At 52.3% G+C, this 8238-nt stretch overlaps 1 protein-coding gene across 9 annotated transcripts; it reads left to right on the top strand.

The window, feature by feature from the left end:
* Positions 1-2823: 2823 nt before the first annotated feature.
* Gfra4 (GDNF family receptor alpha 4) lies at positions 2824-6307 on the top strand. Of its 9 annotated transcripts, none has more exons than XM_087654369.1 (6): positions 2824-2969; positions 4005-4359; positions 4409-4518; positions 4599-4733; positions 5475-5566; positions 5706-6307. In XM_087654369.1, exons 1-6 carry the CDS (start codon positions 2915-2917, stop codon positions 5754-5756), a joined length of 798 nt encoding a protein of 265 aa, XP_087510495.1. In that variant the 5' UTR covers positions 2824-2914; the 3' UTR covers positions 5757-6307.
* The last annotated feature ends 1931 nt before the right edge of the window (positions 6308-8238 follow it).

The raw sequence follows: 8238 nt of genomic DNA, 5'->3' as shown, positions 1-8238 counted from the left end.
CCCTCCTTATATCTTCTGCTCAGCTAATTGGCTGATCAGCTGTTTTATTAACTAACTAATCAGAGGTGATGGAAAACACATTTTCACAACATTGAGATCTAGAGATGCAGGCTGGAGAGATGGCTCAGTGGTTAAGAGCACTGACTGATATTCCTGAGTTCAATTCCCAACAACCACATGGTGGCTCACAACCATCTGTAAGGGTATCTGATGCCCTCTTCTGGTGTGTCTGCAGATGGCTACAGTGTACTCATATAAAATAAATAAATAAATCTTTTTAAAGAGAGAGATCCAGAGATGCTATCTTCCAGACTGCAACTAGATGTCTGAGCATAGAACTCAGCATCTGAATACACAGCGTACAAGACCATCCCCTAACAAGCCCACTCAGGATTGACCAGCAGTTGCTAAGGTGTGCCCTGCCTCGCCCTGCCCCACCCTCCACACCTTCAAGGCTCATCTGGAGGAACAGTTTCCAGCAACCAAGTCTATTGCTCCTAACTCCAGTTCTGTAAGATCTGGTGCCCTCTTGTGGCCTTGGGTAGCATACATACAGGCTCATAAAACAAACAAATGCCCACACGCAGTCAGCACAAGAGCCAGGCCATGCTCTAACAAAAATCTGTTTCTGAACACTAAAGTTTATGTTAATTTTCACTTTCATGGTTATACAGGGCCTGGAGGGATGGCTCAGTGGTTAAGAGCACTGACGGCTCTTCCAGAGGTCCTGAGTTCAATTCCCAGCACCCACATGGTGGCTCACAACCATTTGTAAGGGGATCTGATGCCCTCTTCTGGTGTGTCTGAAGACAGCTACACTGTCTTTTTTTTTTTTTTTTTTTTAACAGCAGCACTGTGTCTTAATTTGACCAGAAGAAAATGTAAGACGAACTTAGTAGAAATAGCCCAGAAAATAACTAGTCAGTATTCTTATCAAGAATGGGGATAAGGGGGGGTTGGGGATTTAGCTCAGTGGTAGAGCACTTGCCTAGCAAGTGCAAGGCCCTGGGTTCGGTCCCCAGCTCCGAAAAAAAGAAAAAGAAAAAAAAAAAAGAAAAGAAAGAAAGAATGGGGATAAGGTGAAGGGGAAGTTGGGACGGGCTTCCCAAAAGGGTTGCTTCCTTGCTCATGGGAATGGCGGCCAGGTGGACTGAGAAGGTAAGTAAAAGGGACTTGGGAGTCAAAATGCCCCACTCTGAGCCCCTAGGCAGATTTGCAACTCTTGGTTACCCTTCCTGTCCTGGAGTTAGATGTCAGCTTGTGCTCTGTCAGCTTTTGGCCTCTCCAAGTTTTGGTCTGTTTTTCCTGGACCATCAATTCTTCACCTTTCCCACAGAATGAACTTGGCTAACACAGAAATTCAGCTACAGGGGTTCTGGGGAGACGACTTAGTCGGTGAAGTCCCACACAAGCGTTAGAGCCCAAGGTCAACCCCCAGCATTACCATAAAAAGCTGAGGGCAGCAACCCCACTGGGGGTGAGGATGGGGACCCAAGGGGGCTTGCTGCCATCCCAGCTAAAACAGAGCTCCTGACACTGCTGCTGGGCACCTGCACCTCACCCTCCACACCCCACATTACTGTTTAAAGGAAGAACACAGACTTAAAAAAAATATTGAGAGTGCCTCGTATGGCATGACAAATTTAGTGGGGATTCTGAGTCTGAATTTTTTCATTTTATTGAGAGAGAGAGAGAGAGAGAGAGAGAGAGAGAGAGAGAGAGAGAGCCAGCCTTGTCAGAGGACAACTTTAGGGAGCTGGTTCACATCTGCCATATGGGACAGACTGAACTCAGAGTGTCAGGTTTGGTAGCAGGAGCCTTTAGTCAATGAGCTCTCCTGTCACCCTTGTTTCTGAGACAAGATCTCAATGTAGCTCTAAGTCCTGATACTTCTGCCTTCGACTTGACAAGCGCTAGGTTTACCACCGTGTCCCAGGTCTTGGGACAGAGAAAGGCCATGCATGGGAGACCTTTAATGGTCTAGGCCTCATCGTGTACTAGTATTCCTTCCCAAGTGTAGATCCTTGTGCTTTGCTATGTCAGAGAGCTGAGTTTAGAAGCTGGGGATGGTGTGTGTGTGTGTGTGTGTGTGTGTAGCACCAATGTCTCTACAACTTTTCTACACGTGTAAAACCAGTAAACAAAAAACTGACAATAAAGTTATTAAGAAGGAAGAGGAACAATTGATTTCCTGGAGTTGTATGCAGTCGGGGTGTGTGTGTGTGTGTGTGTGTGTGTGTGTGTGTGTGTGTGTGTGTCTTCCTAAGGAGATACAACATGCATGCCTCTTCATTTCAGATAGGCAACTGACAATGGGCCAGAGACATAAATCCATCAAAGTCCAACTTGGCAAATATTTATTTTGGGGGATTTGTTTTTTATTATTAATTTTACTTAACTATTTATTTGAGTTTATTGGGATTACTTACAGGGGCATGATTGTCATCAAAACACCCACCGAACCATTGGGGGTGACCCTAGTGCTCCCCGCAGGACTGGCAGTGCCTGCCCGAATGTCTTCTTTCAGGGGTTGTCTATAACCTTGAGAAGGGGCCTTGTGAATCTCACATGTTTCCGATTTTCTGGACCTGTAAGGTTAATTCTTGCTTAATTTTTGAGTCTCATGAAGCTCCCCCTCCCCCCTCCCACGAGGACCCGTTCCCACTAGGAGCCGACTGCTCGTGTACAAAAAGCAGTCCAGCACTCTGAATCTATCGGGTTAATTCCAGGCCCTGGCTTAGTGGCTTTGGATCTACCTGAAGGTGCTGTCTAGGGGTGGGGACAGAGTGAAGAGAGCAGGATGTTACTTCCTCTCAGAGGCCAGGAGCACACCTGCCGGCAGGTGCCCGCTACCCTCCAGGCTTAGCAGGTTCAAGGAAGAAGCACCAGTCCGACTGGGCCTCTGCCAATCGGTATGGCCTGCTGCTTGGAGTCTGCACTGCTGCTGTTGCTGCTGCTGCTGCTGCTGGGTGAGAACCTGTCTCCTCCCTGGCCCCTGCCCTCTCTGACCCTGCTCCTCAGGCACAAAGTGAGATTGCAAGAGTGACACCGGTATCAATGTGCCCCTGCTGTACAGTGCCGTGCACCCCATCTTTGGGTTCAGCTGAGCCACCCTTCACAAATCTAGCCTTACTATCCGTGCCCCAGGAACTTTCTTTTTCCTCTCCCCCTCCCCTGCCCTCAATGTGCTCCTCAGAAGCTCCGGCTCTTGGGAGTTTTGAGTCCCACAGCTGATGTTCTGCCTCCCAGCACTGCCTCTTCTCCACCAGGGGGATCACAGGAAAGGATTGCTCTGTGGGGTGTGGTGTAGAGAATGGATACTGGTAAGCTTTAAGGCAGAGGAGACCTAAGAGCTGAGACATGCTATGTTGAGTGGAGCGTATTTACGGGTGCTGAATGAGAGGCCAGGCCAGGCAGTTTTATGGAGTCTTGGATGCCAGAGAGGTAAGGAGGTGGGAAAGGAAGTACTATAAACCTGAATTTGGTGACTTGGCTGGATTTGCATATGTCCAGTGCCAAGTTCAGACATAGCTGCCGGGTTTACTGATGCTACTCTCCCAAGGTCAGGCATTCTATTTTCCCCTGAATGGCTTTTCATCTGTGACTTATCTACATCTTCACTGAAACTACTGGTAAACGTCCAGGTCTGTCTCAGGGCGAAGTCCTATGGTCTGCCATTAAGCCTCAGTGTCCTGTCAGGTGAAGCTGGGGAGGATGGAAGGGGTCCAGTAGACGCTCTGTGATGCATGTGCCAGTTCTGGAGATGGTGGTGGAGGCTGAACCTGAGCTTCTGGGGAACCTCCGAGTACTGCCTCCATTCACGACCTGGGTGGATATCCCTAGGACCTGCCCATGCCCGCTTCCTCAGGAAAAACGGGTCACGCCTATGGGCCACACTCTCTCCCCTTGGGTTTGGGTATCTGCCCCCAGCCCCCGCCAAATTCCGGGGTGTGGAATGTGGAGAACCAAGCACAGAGGGCTGCAGCCTGCCCTCCCCTCACCAGGGTCAGCGAGCTCCACTGAGGGGAATCGCTGCGTGGAAGCAGCCGAGGCGTGCACAGCAGACGAGCAGTGCCAGCAGCTGCGCTCCGAGTACGTGGCGCAATGCCTGGGCCGGGCGGGCTGGCGGGGACCCGGGAGCTGCGTGCGCTCCCGCTGCCGCCGTGCCCTGCGCCGCTTCTTCGCCCGCGGGCCTCCGGCGCTCACGCACGCGCTGCTCTTCTGCGGATGCGAAGGCCCCGCGTGCGCCGAGCGCCGTCGCCAGACATTCGCGCCCGCCTGCGCGTTCTCCGGCCCCCAGCTGGCGCCACCTTCCTGCCTGAAGCCCTTGGACCGCTGCGAGCGAAGCCGCCGGTGCCGGTGCGTGCGGGGCGGGCTGGGCCGCTCACCGGCGTCCGGGCGCGCGCAGGCCCCGTCTCTTTGCCTTCCAGGCCTCATGCGCTCCCGCGCCCGGCTCCCGCGACGGCTGTCCGGAGGAGGGGGGCCCGCGGTGTCTGCGCGCCTACGCAGGCCTTGTAGGTACGCTGGGCGGCCTCTGGCGGGCGGGGCGGCGGAGGCAGATTCCGGGGGCCCGTCACAGGTCCTGGGGGTCCCTGCAGGCACCGTGGTCACCCCCAACTACCTGGACAACGTGAGCGCGCGCGTTGCGCCCTGGTGCGGCTGTGAGGCCAGCGGAAACCGGCGCGAAGAGTGCGAAGCCTTCCGCAAGCTTTTTACAAGGAACCCCTGCTTGGGTGAGGGGGCTGGAGAGCCCGGGCAACCAAGGACGTCTATGGCCCAGTCTAGGCTGCCTGGCCTGTGGGGACCCTTAAAATGTTTTCGTCGTGTCGTATTTGGTGTGGGTGATGGACAGTGTGCACGTGCCATGGTGCATGGGTGGAAGTCAGAGGACAACTTGTCAGTCTCTTTCTACCACGTGGGTCCCCGGGATAGCACTGGGCTCATCAGTTTTGGTGGCAAGTGCCTTTGCCTGCTGAGCCATCTTGCTGGCTGATGTGAGCACATTTTTGATGGAAAGAAACTGAGGTTTCCAGAGACCAGATAGCCGATCACTAGAGAATTCTAGAGATGTCAAGAATCTCTTAGGGCTAGAAAGGATGAGTTAAAACATGTCCAATGACCTGGAGTTGGCCAAGGCTCCCTTTGGCACTACTGAGGTCTTTTCCTCCATGTGTTCCCAATTTAACGCTGCTGTTCTTGCCTCGGGATGAAATAGCGTTGTTCCAGATTTCTGGGGGCCCGGTTTGAAGCCTGTCTCTGCCACTTCGTAGCCGAGAGTTAAACTCTTATTAATCCTAATTGTGTTCACCTGTAAGGGCGGGGTGTGCACTTGTCAACCTCACTCTTAGCACAGTGACCTTCCATCTCAGGCCGTGCCTTGCAGATTCCAGGGGGTGTCTCATTTTGTCTCAAGGGAGTGGAGCTGTTTCTAGGGTTTCCTGGCCAAACCTTCTCTGGATCTCTCCACTCCATAGATGGTGCCATACAAGCCTTTGACAGCTCGCAACCATCAGTTCTGCAGGACCAGTGGAACCCCTACCAGAATGCTGGGTGCTGTTTCCTGCGGGTAGGTATGGGGAGAGGATGTGGAGTTGGCAGTTTCTCATCGTTCCCTTCTGTATTTACCCTTCTCAGGCAGGCCAAGGTGGAGGCCTGAGTGGCCTGAGAAGAGATGGAGGCAGAAACGGTCCCCGTTTTGTCCCAAGGTGTCCTCGATGTCCATACTCACTGCCCTGGCTCTCCAGGCCCTGCTCTAATTAGGAAGGTGAACCATGGACAACACAGCTGACTGCCATGTCTCTGGATTATGCTCACTGAACTGAAACTCCCTTGCCCTCAGGTCTGCTGTCCTTTGCAGTTCTGGACCCCTGCATGGCTGTCTCCTGGACTGGGAGCTGGAGGCTAGGGCCCGACTGTTAGGTTCCCCTGTTAGTAGGCATCTCGCCTGTTTTCTTCACCATCCTTGAGATGATGGTAGATGATATTTAGCACCTGTAGACAGGGCCTCATTGGGCCCCTTGGGCTTACAGAGCAGAACAGAGACTAGCCTCCTGCTCTTAGAATTGGGTAGTGTTCTTTTCCAAGAAGACATGGCACTAAGGCGATCATATGAACAGACTGACAGACTGCAGTCTAAATACCCATGCCCCAGGGCCAGCGCTGACCTTGCTTGTCACCTATGACATGGCGCTGTGTAGGGATTAAAGAGAGAGATTCAGGTCCCTCCTGCTGGACATCCCACTGGCCTCCCAGACTCTCCCAGCACCTGCAGTGGCACAGCAGCTCAATAAACCCATGTGCACTGAGACCAGCCTGGCTTTCTGTCATCTGACCTAGAAATGTGGAGACCCGGGTGGCCTTGGGCACTCCAGAACTACTCCTGAGTCTGAATACTGGAGAGTGAATATACCCATCTCGAACAGCAGCCAGCAGCCGAGACTGAGTGCATGTGCTGCAGTTCCTTTGCAGACTCAAAGATGGGGTCTACTGGCTTATCAGAGAGCTCTGAGAGGTCGAGCTGGATCGGGGAAATGGCCTGAGCAAACTGGCTCAGGCACATCTGTCCCTATGGTGTCTGTCTCTATGGTGTAGACAGGGCCCCACTGAAGGGTAGGTAGGTGGGCATGCCACCATGCTGGGGCTTCATACTCTCTTAGCATCTATCTCAGCAGAGGTCGCTAGGAGGAAGGCATCCTTCCCGACCAGCACTCGTGGATGAATAAGCTGATGGCCCAGTGTGAGTCATGGGCCTTTTGCTGAGACGAGTCTCAGCCAGCAGGTCACCTGGTATAGGGGGGATGGTTTCTCAAAGGAGGTATTGGGCAGAGTGAGAGTGAAGCTGGGACCAAACTTCCCATTTCACAAAGAGAATTCCCTTCACCTGTATGGAAATGGTCACCTGTGCACTCCTGATGGGGACAGGCAGAGTGTTGGAGCCAGAGAGTAATGACAGCATCACTCTGCCCTGCTTACCACAACTACAAAGTGGCTCCAGCGCAGGATGCAGGGTCTGCCTGATGATTTCCTTACATGAGTGTGCTCAACTCCACTGCTCGTCTGACTTTGATATTTAGCCTAAAATGTAGACATTAAAGTTCATGTGTGTGCCTGAGTATACATATATACCATATGTTTGCAGGTGCCCACAGAGACCAGGAGGCTGTGGGCCATTTGATGTGGGTCCTGGGCATTGAACCCAGGCCCTCTGCAATGCTCTTAACCACAGAGACATTTTTAAAAGTGGGAATGATTCTAAATAAAAATACAGTTCTGGATAGGAAGCGTGGCTATAAGCCTTCCAAAGCTAGTAGGAAGATGAGGTGGAAATAAATAGTCCAGTTCCACAGTTGGTGGTGGTCACTGTCCTGGGTGCTGGCAAGTGGGGCGGAAGAGTCACTTCATACAGTAAAGGTGTGTTTACATTATAGATCTTGAGGAGGTCACCCAAGCAGGCCCTAAACACACTCTCATGTTTCCTCTATGAAACCAGTGTGGAGAGAAGTAGTTCAAGGACAGGCAGAGCTCGCAGTGATGCAGCCATAGGCAAGGAATATGTCTGAAGCCAGTGGAACATCAAGAAGGTACAGTCTGAATCCCAGGAGCCTACAGAGGGGGGCCTAGTGCCGAGAACAGACTTTGTTTTTAAAACTACCAAGACTGGCCAATGCTACAAACATCCCAGGAAACTAGTAGGATTGCCTGTTTGGTTTTTGTTACGTCTACCTAAAAAGGTCCTGACTTCCGTCTGGTGCTTTTGGCCCGGTGCCACCTTAAAGCTGCCCTCCCCACCTACTCCCCATCACAGCTGTTGGCCTCTATCTTGCCAGGGAGTATCAGGCCTGTGCCTGGGTCTCCGTTACCTGTTGTTGGCATTGGTTTCACGGCTGGCAGGTGGCACGGTGGGGCTGAGGCAGAAAGGCAGGTGCTAGAAGCATTTGTGGATGTATCAGTGGAAACTTCATGGCTCATGTATGTTCCTCTGGCGTGGGGCCCAGGTGCAAAGGTGTTGTGGAAACCACTCAAGTGAGTCAGGCATAGTCAAACTCATTAAAGAGCTCACTTTTACTGGAAATGTAGACACTGGCCAGTGAACCTGATAGGGAACAGAACGGCCACAAGAGGAGGGCAGAGGATGAGGGATGGTAATGAGAGAAACAGACTTCACATCTCTCAGAAATGGCTGACCACCTGATTCAAGGGGCCAGCCTGAGCCCCAGAATGATTGATTGCCCTTGTTCC

This window comes from Rattus norvegicus, chromosome 3 (assembly GCF_021556685.1).
Source record: "Rattus norvegicus strain SHRSP/BbbUtx chromosome 3, alternate assembly SHRSP_T2T, whole genome shotgun sequence".
Taxonomy (NCBI): Eukaryota; Metazoa; Chordata; class Mammalia; order Rodentia; family Muridae; genus Rattus; species Rattus norvegicus.
This window is presented reverse-complemented; position numbering and strand designations above follow the sequence as displayed.